The following is a 20,932-nucleotide window of genomic DNA, read 5'->3' on the forward strand; positions in this document are numbered from 1 at the left end:
TTTTAATAGGGACTGGGTTTTAATAATTAAAAAAAAATCAATATCTAGCATTAATTGCGTAATAAAACCCTAATTATAGGGCTGACATCATCTTTTATATTGCTGTTTTATGCTTGTTTCAGCTATAAAAACTCAATCACAAACACTAAACCGTGCATATATAATTGATCATCTTGCTCCTTTATTGACCTATCATTGTAAGGCCATTTCATCTAGCTGTTATATGACATTGCATTAAGGTGCTAGATTTTGTGGTAACATTAACAAAATGCTACAAACTAATCATATACACAGTCTAATCTGTTTTCTCATATATGTATAAATGAGTCTTATAAAAAAGTGTTCATCACATATCCTCTCTTAAAATGATACCTATCTGCTACAAACTTCCCTAAATTTGCAGGCTATTTATGTTGACACAACTGGCATAAGCCAAGATCTAATAGCTGTGCAGACCTTTCAAATGTAAAAATATTAATGTAAAATTGTAGAACATTTTGTGGCTCTTGAGATACCATGTTTTCCCATCACTTGCATACGTCAAATGCACATGCCATTCCAAAGCGATGTTCGCTGTTTTGAATGCCCAAAATGGAGAGCAAAGAGGAAAAACAAACTATGAAAGCAATAGACCCAAAAGCTTGCCTTTATTGCCTTCGAAAATGTGTTCCCAAAGTAGTGATTGCATGAATTTAAATTGTTTGTGAATAATGGTACACATGCAGGCCTTCCATTGCAACCATTTTAATGTAATTTGATTCCTTAGCCAATGTAGCCCAGCACTTACAAAGACATTATTTCAAAAAATTCATCCAATAAAAGAATAGGACTACCTTGCTGATGCCTCAGTTTCAAAGTTACCACCTGAGACACTTCATTCCCAAAACTCGTTTGCTATTCTGACGGTAGATTTCTCCAAAGTTTTCTTACTTCTCATTAAAAAAATTAAAAGATAAGCCAATCATCTACAGCCCTTGGCCAAACAGCTCCCGTATATGATAAAGTACCAGGAACTAAGCAACATTGAAGAAAACATATAAGAGAAACAAAATACCCGCCAGTTTTCAAGGTAGGATCAAGATACATTTACAGCTCTGCTCAAAATCAACAAAATGCAGTACCATCACTTGGAAACTGAGCTGAGCCTGTTTTCCCCACATGATCAAAGACATCAAGGCCTGGTGGAATGAAAACAATTTCTTCCCATGCAGAGTTTTCTTCCCCAGACTGCATTGTTCATTGGTAGTAATAATTAGCGGTTCTGTCAATGTCTACCCAAAAATGACCATTGCAACAATAAAACATTGATATATAGTTAAGGAAATACCTCCATCCTCCTGATTACATCTTCAAAGCTTCCGACCTACAAGAAAGGAAAAGTAAAAGAATATTTTCTAATCGGACATTTAGGATTGTAATCAATGTAATGAATGATATCATATGTTGAGTTCATCTAATGCAACATACTAAGAATATTATAGATGATGTCCTGGGTTTTCTTCCTGTAAGTCACACTATGAAGAAACAAATCCCAGCACTTGATACTATCTCTAGAAAAATAGTGAAATCAATAGGGTTTGCATCACACCTGAATATCTGTACTAACGTCAAAAGATGGATTTAGTTTCTTCTGCTTTTGAAATGCTCGTGCAAGAGAGCCTTCCAAGTCTTCCTAAAACACTAACACAGATATATTATTAGGGAATTTCATGTTCAAAAGAATGCAGCTATATTTTAAATTCAGTGAAATTCTGTCTACATACAGATTCATATTGATGATGAGTAGGAGAAATTATGAAAAAAAAATCAAAATATTAAACAAATGTGATCATACACGTTCATTAATTGTTATTTTTTATAAAAGTAGACCACAAAGAAAAGAGAGCCTTCCAAGTCTTCCTAAAAGACTAACACGAATATATTATTAGGGAATTTCATGTTCAAAAGCATGCAGCTATATTTTAAATTCAGTGAAATTCTGTCTACATACAGATTCATATTGATGCTGAGCAGGAGAAATTATGAAAATAAAATCAAAATATTAACCAAGTGTGATCATACATGTTCATTAATTATTAATTTTTATAAATGTAGTTCACAAAGAAAATTGCAAATGCCAGAATTTCTTGTAGCAAGTGCAACAACAAAAGTAAAACAGTTTATTAATGTCTAGGAGTTATAAAAGGAAAAGGGGAATGCGAACTGAAGATCCATATGTCATGGCTCATCTCTTGAGCCAATAGACCTAACACTAATTGATGCAAGCCTTTCTGTTAGGTATGCTGTCTTCCTATTTGCAGCTAGAGGTTTTCGTTGTTGTGTACAGTGTGTTGGAATTGAAAGTGATCAGCAGTTAGACTGCTAATTGTTCTATGCTGTATCAATTACTTTAGCCCAATTCAATCCTTCAATTAGCAATCTTTCAATTACAATTAGTCTTTCCATTCATCAATAGTAATTGATGATAGAACAATAAATGCAATGACAAGGGAGACAGTCAACACATAACAAGAGATATAACCCTTTGAAATTCTTCTTCTATTAGATTGTCATAAAATGTTCAGCAGAGAGTACAATGAGCCCAATACATTATCGTCCAGCAAAACAACCCAACAATATTCAGAAATATGTTTCCAGCATCAAAATATATCAGAGACAACTTTTCCCGTCTGCGGTCAACTGTGGTCAACTTCAGTGTTCTGTCAAATTTGAGTCGAACTTCCCAGTCGCAGTCATGAAGAGGTTGTGCGAGTGACTGAAGGTTTTTGGTCACTCCCTTAATGCTTGCAAGCCAACGACTGTGGACGATTTTGCTCTGTGATGTGCCTGCGACTATAACCCAAAAGCCATAAAACAGATGCGAGCCTCAGACCCTATAATTTTAGAGCCTTTGCGAACCTTTGTTGTCGTCCCTGCCTCAGACCTGTGTGAATCAATCAATGAAGAAGAGAAGAAGAAGATGCTTGGTGATGTCCAAATGAGCTTAAGGTCACTTGTATTTATAGGCTTCCAACGGTTTCCAATTTTCTTTAGAGCCGACCTTGTTCAAATGTGCATATGTGGGCTTTCCTTCATAAGTGCACTTTCCCTTATCCGATTTGAGTGATCTTTAGGTTGATTTTGGTCCTCTGAAAAGTGGAATTCAATGCCGTTCTCATCTCCATCAAATGAGCTGTCGAAGGTGGAATTTGACTGTAGTTGCATATTTTTAACACTCCCTCTCAACTAGGGAGAATTCCACCCGTCAATATCTGACCGTCAATCATCATGTATATCCTACCGTCATATCATGTCCCGTATCTGCTCAACTCTATCCGCTGAAACATTCTCGAATCTAATGAAGAAGAATCATCAGGGAGCTAAAGCTACCACCCTTTATCTCGTCGGAGAGCATATCTCAATCTGAAACCACATAGGGGAGTACATCTCAACCCAGAATCTCATGGGGGAGCTAAATATCTCCGACCTCATATCAAGCATTAAGTCACATAGGGGAGCATATCTCAACCCATCCTATTGCCTACCATTCTTCCCAATAATGACCCTCAAGAGTCATGTGGTAGAACACTTGCATCATAATCCGAGCTTGGGCGACATATCCAATTTACCAAAAGGTAAGGATCACACACCCCCAAGCCGCCTCAACCGGTTGGCTAGATGGGGAGGGGCAATCCCAACAAGCCCAACTTGTGGGTATGATGCCAAATGGGGTATACTCTACAAAGACCAAGATAAGGGAGCAACATCTCCAAGCCTATGGGTAACAAATAGGGGTGATACCCTATTGTTCAGAGATCCCTCAACCCCAAGAGCCCTCTATCTCAATTCCACACCCTGAGAGCTCAAGCAGGGGGGAAGAGCTGGCTCAGTGTCCTCGATTAGCGATGCCCCTTATCAAGAGGGGTCACATTGATCAGTTCAAGTTGCTCTCTGAAGACCAAGAACTTCCCTTTCGACAAAGCCTTGGTAAGAATATCTACAATCTGCTCATCTGTCGATATGTGATGGAATCTAACGACTCCTCTCTGTACCATGTCTCGAATGAAGTGATATTGAATCTCTATGTGCTTGGACTTGTCATGAAATATAAGATTCTCTGTCAAACGGATCCCACTCTTGTTGTTGCAATATATCACTGTAGTATATAGGACCTGCTCAAATAGCTCTCCAAAGAGATTTCTCAACCAAACTGCTTCGCAGCTAGCCATGGTAGCAACAATATATTCTAGCTCAGCAATACTCAATGCTACGGACTTCTACTTCTTTCTCATCCAAATATCATGGCAGATCCAAGGCTAAAACAACATTCAGACGTACTCTTCATGTCGATAATGTTTCTTGCCCAGTCAGCGTCAATGTATCCATGAAGTCGAACATTTTCAATAGAATATCTCAGATCAAGTGTGATCGTCCCATGCAAATATCTCAAAATGTGTTTGGCAGCGATCTAGTGTGCATGGAGAGGCTCAGTCATGAATTGACTCAATGTATTCACTGCATAGCATATGTCTGGACGAGTGTTCACTAGGAACATCAGAGCCCCAATCAACTGTCTATACTCGAATGGATTCGCCAAATCGGGTCCTGCAACTTCTCCACATAACTTCTTGAAGTTTATTTCCATCGGTGTGGGTAGTGACTTGCATTTTGTCATTCCAAATCTTTCCAACAACTTCACAACATATTTTCCTTGTGAAAGGAAAATCTCACTGGGCCTTTGCCACACCTCAAGGCCTAGAAAGTAGTGCATGAGTCCTGTTACCCACCATTTTGTGGGTGATATCCCTAGATTTTTTTTTTCTAGAAGATGGTCCTCAATTGGCAACCAACATCCCCTTGCAGCCACCAACTAGCTCGTTGTGCCATTTCTCTACCGCCTGACCCAGCCATGTGGTCCCTCACCCATTTGTCATGGTCATATATTTGAAGTTGGGCCTCCCAAACCTAAAGGTATGCCTTGTCATTTGGTAATTGAGTATTGTAGTTTACTTATCATGGAAACTTTTGGACATGGATTAATGGGGGGGATTCAGCAAAAAGAGTGGGCTAGGTCTATGCTCTTGTCTCCTAGACCTCTTTTGGATATTAACCTTGGACCCTAGTCTTGTGGGATCTCTTTTATTGACCTTTGGGCTTTAAGGATGGTACTTCATGGGAAACCATGATTTTGGTTGCGTGGTCCTGCTCCCTCATCCACATATATCACTCCCCAAACGCTCATTATAACCCCATTCATCACTCCTCCCACCTGGGTCCACATAGGGTTAGCCTTCCCCTTCCCCTTGCCCACACTTTGGATTAGGCCTAGTACGATGCCCCAGAGGTTGATGTAGCTAAAAAGAAAAGTAAAAGCATAATTGGCCACATTCAACAAGAAAATGTACCACAAAATGCAAAAGATGGTTGGGACAAACACATTTAGCACGTGGGCAAAAGCCAATACATGAGCTCTACTCCATTATCATGGCCATCACCCTAGTTCCTACAGGCTCTAGATAAGCCTACTTTACCATTCAGAAACCCATGGTTGTCCCAACCCCTAGTTGGCAATGAACCACTCTACCCTAAAGGGGGTATCCACTGCTATACCTTACACATCATGCTCTTATCCCTTGAGCCCTGAGCAGTTAATCAAAGAAAAATCATAAAAGGAAAAAGGCATATAAAGAAGGGTGGAAAAATCAAGGTCGGGGCACCTCATGTACCACGATTGCTCCCTCCTATACATTATATACCCAAGTGTGGGCTTCCCTTTTGCTAGCTACCCTAGTACCCTAGCATGTGGCCTAGGGCTGCCCCTTTTCATTCCCTACTCCATTCATCTCTTTATCACATGCCACCACCCTTTGAAGGATGTACCTTGGACATACTATCCCATTTAAAGGTAGAAACCACCTAATAGGATACTTGGTTAACCCCATTTGGAGCTTGGAGACATTAGCACATGCCAAAGCCCACTATGGAAGGGCATGCCATTATGAAGTTCCCACCTGTTGTCCATGGTTTGTAAGCTCTTTAACTTGATTTCTACTGATGACTTGTTGTATTGGAAGGCTAGGGGATGCATTGGATCTTATGCAGGATTGCAGATGGTCTCCATTTTGGGTTTGGTCTCCCTATATGGGGTCCTAACCCTCCCGAGGGCTACATTGGCACATGTAGGGTGTGTGTTGAGAGCCATGGACCTCCACAGCAGTAGACAACACTCCATGGATCCCCAAATATGTTTAGAGATTGCTCGAGATTCACCTATTGGACGAGGAAGATGCACCTGGTTCACCATGCCTAGTTGGCCCCACAGTTGTACCATACACTTGGCAGATGACCCAAGACCTGTATGTTGATGTGGCATCACTTACACCATCATCTGAGCCCTTACAAATGGTCTACAGGCATCTTCGACCTACTTGGAGGCCCATGAGGTTACTTGTGTGCCCTCACACCCATTGGGAGCACCACAGGTTTATTATTTGGAGAACAAGGGGCCAACCCCTTGTACACTACTTTTGGGAGTGTTATTCATCATTGTGGCACTTATGAACTTCATTGGGTTTTTAGAAGGCCCAACGACATGTATTATTGATCATTCGACCTCTTGAGAGGCTTATTCTTTTGTTTATGAGCTAGTTTGGTTGGCTTCGCAACCAAAAGTTAGTTGTTTCGCACATTATTTTATTTTAGGGGCTAATGTAGGCCCAAGTAGCTAAATCAAACTCATTAGAAGTGTATAAATAGAAGTGATGAGGATTCATTTTAGCATCATCACTTGGATTTGGAACTAGTATCTCTTTAGAGATTTTCGCTATCCTTCATGGAGGACGAATTATTGGAGAATGAAATGAATTTTGATGTTTGGATAATCTTCATATGTCTTGGAGCTTCTTGATGGCAAGTTTTTGGATGGTTGGATATATTCTTATACATGTAAGTACATTTTAATGCTATTCTTTCTTTCTAATTTTGTCACATACATTGTTGTTGGGATTTCACTATACTAGGGCTTGTTTGTTGCATCTCTTATGCGAAATTGTGGAAATTTTGTTTATGGATAGTGAATGCTTCATGTATAGGCCATGTATAATGAATGAATGTTCCTAAGGATGTTTCATTACTGAAATTCATCTTGACAAGTCGTTTACCTTGCAAAACGAAGTATAAAGTCTTTGAAGCTGCTTCTGTTACTTCCCTAGTGCCAAGCGAAGTTGTCTTTGAGGCCTCCTTTATTGGAAATAATACTGAGAGGGGGGCTTAATCAATATTATCAGATCAATAATTTAATTTTCAAAACAGATTTGTATACGCTACTTCAGTTAAGTGAACTAGCAAGTATACATGACTGTACTTAACGCAACCAGCGTATATGCAGAGATCTTTTGATTTACCCAATTTATCATTCATTAAACTTTAACCAGTATATCAGGAATTCATTAGAAAGTGCAGTAAAAGCAGAATAAAGCATCACACATAAGAAACACACATGAACACCAAGATATAAGGTGGAAACACAATGTGGGTGAAAACCACCTGCTGTTGTCGTCTCTGTCTTCTTTTAATAATAAGAAAATTCTGTTTACAATTAGGTACTGGTGCAGACTTATACCAGTACACAGGCTTCTAGCTGTAGAAGGCTGCAACCTTCTCTCATTTTCCAGCTGCTACTGGAAGGGAGCTACAACCCCCTAGCTCTTGTACTAGATCAATCAACAACATCATTCAACCATCAAATACATCTACATCAACCAATCACCTTTTGAACCAACCACAACCGAATCAATCATTCACTTAGACAACCCATCAATCTGATCATTCAGAATACTGTCACCAGAATACAGTAACCAGAACCCAGAACTCTGCAATAGTGAAGAGAAACAACTGAAACATATTTTATAAGGTATACGCTACTTCCATGTGTCAAACCTGCGTGTACACGCGCTTTTCTCAAAGCCAACTAGTGTATACATCTGCAAATATAAATTCAGAGTTCTGCAGCTATTCTAGACTTTAGTTATACCCAGATCATATCATTTACAGAATAATATATGCGTCAGTATTCAGATCTAGAATATACATGAGCAAAAACACATAATGATAGTTCATTTTACGCCTTAAGATCCCGATCCATCATTAGATCTAATCCCTCATCATCCGCTAAGGTTCATCCTTGGTTCAGATCCAGCAATGCACCATAACCCAATAACCTGCATACTAGATCTCACACTTCATCAGATATTCGATACTTGCACACCTTGGCCTAATGATCTTCTCCTCCTTTTATAGTTTTAGGCCTTTCTCAGTACCACGGAACAAAACCACTTAGGACCCATACCTTGGACCAGATACCTAGGGTCAATACCTCGAACCAGATACCTTGGACCAATACCATGGATCAAAATACCATGGACCAAATACTTTGGACCAAAAACTTAGTTTTCCAAGATATACGCGCTTTTCCTTCTGTGAAAGTGCGTGTGTACGTATACGCAACTTGTATACAGTGAACCTGCGTGTATACGCAACTTGGTTAATGGTGAACCTGCGTATACCTCTCTTTCTTCATTCTGTGAAGACTGATCTGTAATTCTTTGTTGTTTACCTGCTATACTGTGATCTTTCATCTGAGTGAGTTGCCATCAAGGACAATACCTATATCATAATGCCAACAATCTCCCCCTTTGGACTTGATGGCAACAACCACACCAAGTCACTCTCCCCTTTTGACATCAAGGGCAAAGGGTCATGCTCCCCCTGAGTACATGCTAAATTCTCTGATATGCTGAAGTGTGCTGATTGAGCTCCCATGATCGAGTCCATGCTCCCCCTGAGCACAAGCAAAGTCTGCAAAAAGATGTTCTAAAAGAATAACATGACTCTATACATACATCACCAATGACCTTCCTATCACCAATGACTCATACATACATCCATCTTCCAACCAAGTGGGGATATACCAAAATTTGACTCATCCACCCAACCAAGTGGGGATACAAATTAGGTCTTTTCATGACCTTTACATGATATACATGATATATGTAACAAAGACCAAATATCTTAAGCAAGACCATAATAGTCATCAACAACTATCATATGATCTGTATCATCAGCAGCATCTATCAACAACATCCAGACCAGCAACCTATATATGTCCATCATTAGTTCCAAAAATATCATCAATTAAGAACTCATCATCATTGATTAGGTACCAAGGACTTCTAGACATAATGCCAACAATACCATGTTCTCCCCCTGAACCTGTTCCACCTGTTCACTGTCAGATCTGATCATTGCATATGTCAGTAAGAGATATCAAAGCATCATCATCAATCAGATATATATCAAGTTATCAACAACTTTATGAGGACCAATATATTTCCACATGTTATCAGCAGATTGTAACCATCATCAAACAGAACAGACAATTGACAATACCATAGCAGACCCCCTTTTTTTTGAGTCTGGCCCACTGCTTTTCTTCAAACCAACATATACGCCACTGTGCCCTCAGAAACCTGTGTATGTACATGACTACAATTCATGCAACTCGCATATAACCACCTTTCTCTGAAAAATAGGATTTAATAGCAGGATTACGCAGCAACTACTCTCAGCTTTTCTCTGAAATATTCAAATGTCTCTCTAGGCAGTGGTTTAGTGAATATATCAACAACCTACTCTTTGAAGGGAACATACTCCAATTTGACCTTTTGTTCAAGCACTTGTTCACGTAGAAAATGATATTTGATGGTTATGTGCTTGGTCATGGAGTGCATGACTGGATTCTTTGAAATACTGATAGCACTTGTATTATCACATAGAATGGAGATGGGTGGAGTACATGTAATCTGAATGTCTTGCAAGGTTTGCATCATCCAAGGTAGTTGTGTGCAGCAAGATGCAACAGCCATGTATTTTGCTTCAGTTGTAGATAATACAATTGAACTTTGTTTCTTGCTGATCCAAGACACTAACCTGGAACCCATATAGAATGCACCACCATTAGTGTTTTTTCTGTCATCAACACTTCCTGCCCAATCTGCATCTGTATATGCATGAAGTGTAAGATCTGTATCTCTAGGATACCATAAACCAAAGTTCTATGTTCCTTGAAGATATTTGAAAATCCTTTTGACTGCCTAAAGGTATGATTCCTTTGGATTTGCTTGGAATCTTCCAACTATTCCTACTGCATGCATGATGTCAGGTCGGGTACCTGTTAGATAAAGCAAACTGCCAATCATGGATCTGTAAGTTGGTTGATGTACCACTGTTGATTCATCATTTGAGCTAAGACTGCATCCTGTTACCATTGGGTTACATATTGGTTTAGAATCTTCCATGTCGTACTTTTTCAGGATCTGTTTGAGATATTTGGTTTGCAAGAAAAAAATATCATCTTTATTTTGTTGAACTTGTAGACCAAGAAAATAGGTAAGCTCACCAAGCAAGGACATTTCAAATTCTTGTTGCATTACTGACGCAAAATTCTGACTCATGGATTCTTCGTTGCTACCAAAAATGATATCATCAACGTAAACAACATTTATTAGCAATTTATCAGTGTCAATCTTTGTATATAGATTGCTATCTATTGACCCCTTTGAAAAACCCTGTTGGTGGAAATATTTGTCAAGACGGTAATACCAGGCCCTTGGAGCCTGTTTTAGACCATAGAGAGCCTTTCTAAGTCTTCATACAAGTTTTGCATCATTTCCAAGAATGAATCCTTTTGGCTGTTCAATATAGACTTGTTCTTCTAAGTCTCCATTAAGAAAGGCAGTTTTTATATCCATTTGGTATACTTTGAATTTCTGAAAACTAGAAAGAGCAAGAAACATTCTTATGGCTTCAAGTCTAGCAACAGGTGCAAAAGTTTCTTCAAAATCTATACCTTCTTGTTGAGCATATCCTTTACAAACAAGTCTAGCCTTGTTTCTAATAACTTCTCCATTTTCGTTCAGCTTGTTTTTGAATATCCATTTAGTTCCTATGATATTCTTATCATGAGGTCTAGGAACTAATACCCAAGTATTATTCTTTTCAATTTGCTCAAGTTCTTCATGTATGGCCTTGACCCAACATTCATCTTTGCATGCTTCATTTACATTTTGAGGTTCAATGGAAGATAGTAATGCTAGATAGCTTGAGGCTTCTATAATAGTTCTTCTTGTCTGCACACCTACCCCTTTTTCCCCTATAATTTGAGTTTCTGGATGATTTTTCTAAACATACCTGGATAGAGTCTTTTCTTCTACCGTTATCTCTTCTTCTGGTGCTTCATTGGTTTCTTCTTCAGAATCAGTGTGATTTGATGTGGGAAAATGATCCTCATCTTCTTCATTGTCATAATCTTCAGTTTTTATCTATTTTGGATTTTTGCATGCTTCATCAACCACAACATCAATACTTTCAATAATTTTCCCAAGTCTTTTATTATAACATTTATATCCTTTACTTCAGGAAGAGTAGCCAAGAAGAATACCCTCATCTGCTCTGGGTTCAAACTTACCAAGTTTTTCATCAGTCCTTTTGATGTAACATTCGCTTCCAAAAACTTTGAAGTATTTTACAGTAGGATTCTTACCATACCAAAGTTTATGTGGAGTTTGAGTGTTCTTTACCCGTACATTTTCTTGGTTGAGAATAGTGACGGCGGCGAATGTAGCTTCACCCAGAAGGTTGCAGGAGTTCCAGATTCATCTAGCATAGCTCGAGCCATTTGTTGAACAGTTTTGTTCATTCTTTCTACCACTCCATTTTGCTGAGGAGTCCTTGTGGTGGAGAACTGCCTTTTTATTCCATGTTGTTCACAAAAGTCAAAGAACTCATCCGAGGTAAATTCCCCTCCTCGATCAAATCTGAGGCATTTGATTTTGCGATCTGATTCATTTTCAACCAAAGCTTTGAAGGCTTTGAATTTTTCAAATGCTTCATCTTTATGCTTTAGAAGACCTATCCAACACATTCTAGAAAAATCATCAATGAACAATATAAAGTATTCTTCTCCACGAGGTGACTTTTTCCTTGATGGTCCACATAAATTAGTATGAACAAGTTCAAGAGGCTTACTAGCTGATCCTTCTTTTTCAATGAAGTGAGATCTGGTTTGCTTACCGAATTGACATGATTTGCATATTATATTTTCAAGAATGTTGATATCAGGAAGATCAGGAACAGCCTGGAATCTGCATGCTTTTCTTATTTGAGAAAAGCTTAGATGCCCCAATCTTCTGTGCCATAGCCATTTTTCATCATTTTTGCTTAGATAGCACTATTGTTGTCCTCCCTTGAGTATGTATAAGTTGTTTGGAGTTCTTGTACCTTTGATCACGGTTGCTCCTATATCAAGCTCACGAACAACACATTCGTTTGATCAAAATACTACTTCATTTCCTTTATCACACATTTGACTAACACTCAACCGGTTATGCTTTAGACTATCAACATACATAACATTCCCAGCTTTAACCTTTTCTTTCAAGAAAACAGAGCCTTTACCTTTTATCACAGCAGGAGTGCCGTTTCCAAATGACACATTCTTTTCTTTTTCTAAGGCATTAAACGAGTGAAGTTTTTCTTTGTCGTCTGTCATGTGTTTTAAGCATCCACTGTCGATGTACCACTGATTTTCTTGTCCTTCTGCGTACAGGGCTATACCACATTTTTCTATTTGCGGTTCTTTCTTTCTCCATATTTTTGGATTTAATGGAGTTTACTACTTTTGAGGTATTTGCCGAAATTTACTCCTGCATTCAGATTCTTCATGGCCGAAGTTGTTACAGATTGAGCATTCTATTTCATTTTCAAGAAGAGAAAAGTTATTGTAGGAACTTTTCTTGATCCCTGTCACATTCCTTTGATTTCGTGCTTCTCTAGTCATGATGGTCTTGTAAGCAACACATTGAGCAGCTTTGTGTCCAAAGTTATGACATGAAAAACATTGACCATTAAAGAAGTTCCTACGATTATCGAATCTATTGACCTGGTGATTGTAGTTTCTATTGATATTCATCTTTGAAGCAAATTGAGTATGATTTACCTAAGGTTGGTTGTGGCTTTTGTTCATCCTTGAAGTAAATTGAGCCTGATTTACCTGATGATCTACTTTATGCCTTTGCTGACGATTGTCATATTGTTCACTGTTCTTTGCTGCATCAAGATAGCTTTTAGTGGAGGTTGACGGCTTTTGTGATTGAGATGCTTCTTCAGTATATCCAAGACCTGTATTTATCAGAGGAGAACGCTGCACTTTGATAATTTCATTTAAGGTTTCTGATCCTTTAGCAAATCTAAGATTGAGATCTTTTGTTTTCTCAAGATCCTTTCTTAGACCCACAATTTCACATTCTAGTTTTTCATTGTGTTTTTCTCTTTCAGCAAGTTGGTATGTCAAGGTATCTATAATCATATTCTTTTCTTCTAAACAGATTTTGAGTTTAGAGATTTCTTCATAGAGGTCATCTTCATCTAAAGCATCCCAAAAATTATCATCTTCATAAGCCATCAGAAGTCTATAGTCATTACTATTTTCATCTTCATCACTATTTGATAAACCATCGCTATCTTCATGAGTATAGTAGCTCTTTTTACTTTGTTTTCTATTCCATTTTGCAGATTCCTTCCCTTTATCATATTTATCTTTATGAGGACATTTGGCAGCATAATGACCGACTCTACCACAGGCAAAACATTTGAAAGGTAGTTTACCTCTGAATCTTCTGGAACCCTGTTGAAGCTTCTTGACAAAGTTTACTTCATCTTCTTCTTCTGAAATATGTCCTGATTCATTGAGTTCTTCTTTTCCTTTTGTTGAAGCTTTAAATGCGGCTTCTCTCATATTTGATGGGCCTCCTTTTCTCATCTCAAAGGCAGTTAAGATTTCGTGAAGCTGTGTCATAGTAATAGTCTGTAGATCATGTTTTTCTTCTATGGCAGATACTTTTGATTCAAATTTAGTAGACAAGGATCTTAAAACTTTCTCAACTAAGGTAACTTCCTTTATCTCTTCACCCAAATTCTTCATGCAATTAACAACCTCATCTATACGTAAGAAGTAACTAGCTATAATTTCATCATTGTGCATCTTAAGAGTTTCATATTGAATTCTGGGGGTATGTTTAGCACGTTTTACCTGAGAGTCTCCTTCGTAGCTTAGAACGATTTTGTCCCATAATTCTTTGGCTAATTTGAGTTGCATAACTTTGACAAACTCTGATTGTGATAGACTTCCCAATAATGTATTGACAGCCTGGGCATTGGTTTCATATTGCTTTTTACCTGTCGTATCTATAGGAATTGCTGATGGAAATGTATATCCTCCTTCCACGATTTCCCAAACATCTATTCCAAGTGATTGAAGATAGGTTGTGGTTCTTATCTTCCAATAAATAAAGTTGCTCCCATCAAAGATTGGCGGTCTGATGGATCCCCCGTTTTCTTGATTACTCATGATGATGGATCTTCCTTCAAGTGATCAAGCTTCTTCTGAAGGACTTGCTCTGATTCCAATTGTTGGAAATAATACTGAGAGGGGGGGTGAATCAATATTATCAGATCAATAATTTAATTTTCAAAACAGATTTGTATACACTACTTCAGTTAAGTGAACTAGCGTGTATACGCGACTGTACTTAAGGCAACCAGCGTATATGCAGAGATCTTTTGATTTACCCAATTTATCATGCATTGAACTTTAACCAGTATATCAAGAATTCATTAGACAGTGCAATAAAAGCAGAATAAAGCATCACACATAAGCAACACACATGAACACCAAGATATAAGGTGGAAACCCAATGTGGGTGAAAACCACCTGCTGTTGTCATCTCTATCTTCTTTTAATAATAAGAAAATTATGTTTACAATTAGGTACTAGTGCAGACTTATACCAGTACGCAGGCTTCTAGCTGCAGAAGGCTGCAACCTTCTCTCATTTTCCAGTTGCTACTAGAAGGGAGCTACAACCCTCTGACTCTTGTACTAGCCAATATGTTTGTTGGTACGTAGGCACCAACCTACAAAAGGCTATGACCTTCTTTCTTCCTCCAGGGACCATGTTTGATAAATTTTCAGACTGGATCCATCAACAACATCATTCAATCATCAAATACCTCTGCCTCAACCAATCACCTTTTGAACCAACCACAACCGAATCATTCACTTAGACAATCCATCAATCTGATCATTCAGAATACTGTCACCAGAATACAGTAACCAAAACCTTGAACTCTACAACAGTGAAGAGAAGCAACTGAAACATATTTCATAAGGTATATGCTACTTCCATGTGTCAAACCTGCGTGTACACGCGCTTTTCTCAAAGCCAACCAGCGTATACATCTGCAAATATAAATTCAGAGTTCTGCAGCTATTCCAGACTTTAGTTATACCTAGATCATATCATTTACAGAATAATATATGCGTCAGTATTCAGATCTAGAATATACATGAGCAAAAACATATAACGATAGTTCATTTTATGCCTTAAGATCCCGATCCATCATTAGATCTAATCCCTCATCATCCGCTAAGGTTCATCCTTTGTTCAGATCCAACAATGCACCATAACCCAATAACCTGCATACTAGATCTCACACTTCATCTGATATTCGATACTTGCACACCTTGGCCTAATGATTTTCTCCTCCTTTTATAGTTTTAGGCATTTCTCAATACCATGGACCAAAACCACTTAGGACCCATACCTTGGACCAAATACCTAGGGTCAATACCTTGAACCAAATACCTTGGACTAATACCATGGATCAAAATACCATGGACCAAATACTTTGGACCAAAAACTTAGTTTTCCAAGGTATGCGCACTTTTCCTTCTGTGAAAGTGCGTGTGTACGTATACACGACTTGTATACAATGAACATGCATGTATACACAGCTTGGTTAATGGTGAACCTACATATACCTCTCTTTATTCATTCTGTGAAGACTAATCTGTAAATCTTTGTTGTTTACCTGTTATACTGTGATCTTTCATCTGAGTGAGTTGCCATCAAGTACAATACCTGTATCATAATGCCAACATCCTTGACCTACAAAATTCAAAGGTCCATAGTCATAATTCTACCTGACTCCAATCTCCCCAAAGTATTAGGCATTGGTCCACCCAAAGATGATCACCTTAAACCTATTTTCCCTACCCCCCTTCCTCTTCTCTAAGTCTAATCCTCTAGGTCATCAATTATCTCACAATCTAGCCATCCAAATACTTTGATTTGTGTCCTCAAGAAGCTCTCCAATGAGATTCTGATGGTGGAATCTTGAGATATCGCAAGCCCTAGCTTGAAGACCAATTCTTGCCCTTGGCTTCCCTTAGGCTAGAATCCTCACTAGGATCCTTGCATTGACATTTATTGAAAATTCATTCATTGATCCCTTTCCCCTCCCTAATTAGGTCAAGCATATCATTGGTTGCTAAATCCTATCCCCTTGACCGAACCTTGGGTCCACTTGGTCCCTTCTGGTCCCATGCACTATCAAGGTTAATTCTTCAAAGATCACCTGTAACCCAAGTTTCCACAAGAATTCTAGGACTTAGGGATCTCCTTTGTAAGACACATACTCAAAACCTAATCATAGAAATGTTCCCCAAGCCCTTCCTAGAAAGCCTTCCATCTTGTCTTCCAAGACAAGAAAGCCACATATTTGAGCCTCTCTTATGAATAGGCTTCCAAGATAACCCCATGCTCTATCATTGGTCCATCCATTTCTTGATCCTTATACTAACAGGTCGATATTATTTCCCTTAGCCTAGTAGTAACCCTTCAAGGATCTGCTTTTAGGACCCTTGCTAGTTTGAGCAGTAACAAGTCCAAGGTCTTTCATCTCAAATTCAGAGACCAGCTCCCTCTTACACTCGATCATCAAGGGCTCACTACCTATCAAGAATAGATCGTCAACATATAAAACCAAAATCAACGACATACCTTGGACTACCTTGAAGTAGAGGTTGGGATTGACATTGCTTCTTGTGAATCCCAACTTCACCAAATAACTGTCTATGCAAGCGTACCATGCTCTGGGGGCTTGCTTCAAACCATACAATGCCTTCTTCAACCTACAAACATGTGTCTTTCAATCCTCTACTTCAAATCCCTGTGGCTGCTCAACATACACTTCTTCTTGTAACATGCCATGGAGGAATGCAGTCTTCACGTCCATCTGATGAAGGGTCCATCCTTGACTTACGGCAAGGGAAACTATCAAACGAATGGTTGTATATCAAGCCACAGGTGCAAATATATCATCATAATCTTCTCCCTCTTTCTGGGAGAATCCTCGGGCCACGAATCTTGCTTTATATTTTTCGATGCTACCATCAACTCCATGCTTGATCTTGACTTAGAAGTCACCACAAATTTACCTTTTGGTCTCAACACAATATCCCATACATCATTCTTCATAATCGAATCATATTCTTCAGCCATATCATCTTTCCAAACTTGTTCCTTCACGACTTCCTCGAATGTGGGAGGTTCGGCTTGAATCATAGTGCTCATCGCTGCAACATATCCCTGATACCTACATGGCTTCTTCCTTTCTCTAAATGATCTTCGAACAGGAGCTTGACTCTCATCATCCTCTAATGTGTCTCGAAGCCAAAGTGGCCTCTTCCTGACAGGAGGATCACTTGGAGGAGGATCTAAGGGATCCATGGGCTCCATGGGATCATCAAAAATCTTTGTCTCAGATTTGAGCATGGAAGGACCATCCAAAATATCCATATCATCATTCTTCTCAAGAGGAGGAGGCAAAGGAAGGACCCTTGCTTTTCCAAGGGCAAAATCTTCATCGACTCTAACATCCCTACTAATTTCAACCTTCCTTTGACCAGGAATATATATTCTAAATGCTTTAGAATTTTCACAATATCCAACAAACGTACCTTTTCTTCTCGAGGCTTCCAACTTGTTCCTCTTGTCCTTCGACACATGAAAGTATACGGGGCAACCAAATATACAAAGATGACCAACATCAGGCTTGATACCTGTGAACACTTCTTCAGGGGTCTTGTTGTCCAATGCTTGATGATGTACCATATTTTGAACATATACGACAACATTTGTTGCTTCTCCCCAAAGAAACTTTGGCAACTTTTGATCATGGAGCATGGCAGAGGCAGCTTCTATAATGGACCTATTCTTTCTTTCAACTACTCCATTTTGTTCGGGAGTATACGGCACAATTATCTCTTTCTTGATACCTTCCTTCTTGCAAAAATCAATGAACTCCTTTGATGTGTACTCCCCACCATTGTTGGACCTGAATATTTTTATTTTCTTCATTGTTTGATTTTCAATCAATGCTTTGAACTTCTTGAACATTTTGAAGGCTCCATCCTTGTGCTTCAAGTAATATATCCATGTCTTCCTCGAGAAGTCATCAATGAAGGCGATGTAGTAGAGATGGCCACCAATAGAATGCATGGGCATCGGAACACATATGTCAAAATGGATGAGATGGAGGATGTCATTTGTTTTGTTCTCGCTAGAGAGGAATGGCCCCCTTGTCTTCTTTCCACTAGCACAACCTGGACATACTCCATCATGATGGGCTTGAACCTTGGCAATCCCTAAGACCAATTTCTCCAATTTTCGAAGAGCATCATAGTGTAGATGGGCCAATCTTCGATGCCATAGCTTACTTAGATGATTAGTATCATGGACCAATGCTAAAAGTGGTCTTCCAGTAACCCTATAGATTCCTTCATATCTTGATCCCAATGTGAATGCATCTCTCATAGGTGATCCAATAGGCCAAGTAAGAACCTTTCCCTTGATGAAGGCAACCCTCATCCCTTTGTCTTCCAAAGTGGATATTGATACCAAATTCTTCTTCAATCCCGACACATACATCACATCATGGAGCAAAATAGATTCTCCCAAATTCAAATGAAATTTGACGGACCCAAAACCTTTAACAAGATGAGTGGAGTTGTCTCCAAGGATGATTTTCAAATTTGACTCCCTCTCTACCAAATTAGAGAGAATTTCCTTATAACCAAAGAAGTGATGAGTGGCCCCACTATCAACCAACCATCCCACGAATCCAAAGGAGATGAACTAGTAAGGGAAGAAATAAGAATATATTCAGATTGATTCGCAACATTACTTTCATACCTGGAGAATTTTGACTTCTTTTGTGGACGACGATCTTCTTCATGATCACTTGGAGCATCTCTTCTTCTTCTTTCATCTCTTCCATTGCAATCATTCCTTCAGTCATCTCTTCTTCTTTGATCATTGAACTTGTTGTTGTTGCTTCTAGTATTGTAGTGTGGTCCATTGTTCTTCTCAGGGCAATCTCAAGCATAGTGGCCTTTCTTATGACAATTGTAACATTCAATGTTCAAAAATTCATTTCTTCTATTTGGATTTCGAGAAGGAGGCTTTCTTGAATTTGATGGACCTCCTTTTCCTTTCTTCTTCTTCTTATCATGAGTGATGAATGCAATGAGCTCTCCTTCTTCATGCTTTTGAATCCTTCCTCTTGATATCATCCTTGATTCTTCTTAAGTGAGCTTTCCAACAATTTCATCAAATGATGGAAGGACATTGTTGTTGTTTATCGTAGTAATAAAGGTTTCCCAAATAGGAGGGACATCTTAGAGTCATAATCACCAATTCCCTGTCAGGCACAAATTCTCCAACTCTTTGCAATTGATCTCTAAGACAAGATATCCTCATTATGTAGTTTTGCACATATTTTCCTTTGTTCATGTTTGTGTCTTTGAGTTGATCTTTCAAGGAGATGACATCCTTCAAATTGTTGACTTCATAGATGCCAACTCTCTTATCATACATATCCTTAGACCTTCTCAAGTTTCCAACATATGCAAGTAAATTATCTTGTAAACCATCAGCTATAATTTGCTTTGCTTTTAACTCACCTTTCTTGTGCTTGTTCTTGGCAGCAGCGGAAGCATTCTCCGGAGGCTCAAGTACTTTTCCTTGAATGCAGTCCAAAACATCATTGTTATCAACTATGATCTCCAACCTGACTTTCCATGTAGCAAAATTGGATGAGTCATGTTGACCCTACCACCTACACCTACCTACAAGTTAGTGAGAAAAGCCTTAAACCCCACAAGGTGTGGTTGGTGGCAGGGAACTCAAAGAATGGGTTGTCAAACTAATCCGACTCTCTCTGTTTAAGCTATCTCCTAGGTTAGCTAAGGGGGGTGGTCCCTAATGAAAAATTAAGTTAAAAAGGATGTGAGTTTCTAGGAGAATTGTTAGAGTTAAATAGATTATAAATAGATTATCTATTTAAGATTTATAAGCAAAAACTGATATGAGCAATAACCATCATAAGATAAGCATGGAATACATAAACAACCAATGCCTTCAAAGTATTTTCTCTTTAAGAAATGAAATTGCATTTTTGCTTAAAATGAAGTGAGATGCTTTCAAATGGAAAGCCAAAATAACCCTAAAAAGTGAAACAATAAATTCTTAGCACAAGATATTATAAATGCTTTCAAGATGAATAAGTCTACAAATCAAAGCATGGAAACTATCTTGCTCAAAATGATACAAAAAGAACTCAAATGTTAGACCAAGATGACAACATGCAATTAAGTTTGCAACCCAAAATAATAGTACTTGAAAGTAAAATCAACCATTCATAACAATATGCAATTAATCCAAAGATGAGTCAATTTCCAACTACAAGAAAATTAAACTTGTTGCAAAATTAAAAGAGATTACAATGCTTGCATCCAAAGTGCCTCTTGAAATAAGATTTGCATGTGAGACTTTAAACCAAAGGAAATGTGATGAAATGTTGTTCTTGGTTCATTTTATTAATTAGTGCTAAGGCAAAGTTACAATTGAACTCTAGTCCTCAGACCTCATCCTTGCCCAAATGTTTGGATCTCACAATGAGGAGTCAATAGAGGTAGAAGGTCCCTAAAAGTCTAT

General features: G+C 38.5%; 1 protein-coding gene across 2 annotated transcripts in view; it reads right to left on the minus strand.

Moving 5' to 3' along the window:
• Positions 1 to 908: 908 nt before the first annotated feature.
• The window catches only part of LOC149263425 (protein TIC 22, chloroplastic-like), a 348,042-nt gene continuing 328,018 nt past the window's right edge, over positions 909 to 20,932 (minus strand). For both annotated transcript variants that reach the window (XM_089387760.1, XM_089387756.1), the window contains 3 exons: positions 1,589 to 1,672; positions 1,328 to 1,363; positions 909 to 1,227 (listed from right to left, as the gene is read on the minus strand). In XM_089387760.1, the coding sequence (XP_089243886.1) occupies positions 1,105 to 1,227; positions 1,328 to 1,363; positions 1,589 to 1,672 (243 nt within the window). In that variant the 3' untranslated portion in view covers positions 909 to 1,104. The remainder of the gene's footprint in view (positions 1,228 to 1,327; positions 1,364 to 1,588; positions 1,673 to 20,932) is intronic.

The sequence above is a fragment of the Pinus tabuliformis genome, chromosome 6 (genome assembly GCF_031772625.1).
Source record: "Pinus tabuliformis cultivar Carrire ecotype Pingquan chromosome 6, CPIR1, whole genome shotgun sequence".
Classification (NCBI taxonomy): domain Eukaryota; kingdom Viridiplantae; phylum Streptophyta; class Pinopsida; order Pinales; family Pinaceae; genus Pinus; species Pinus tabuliformis.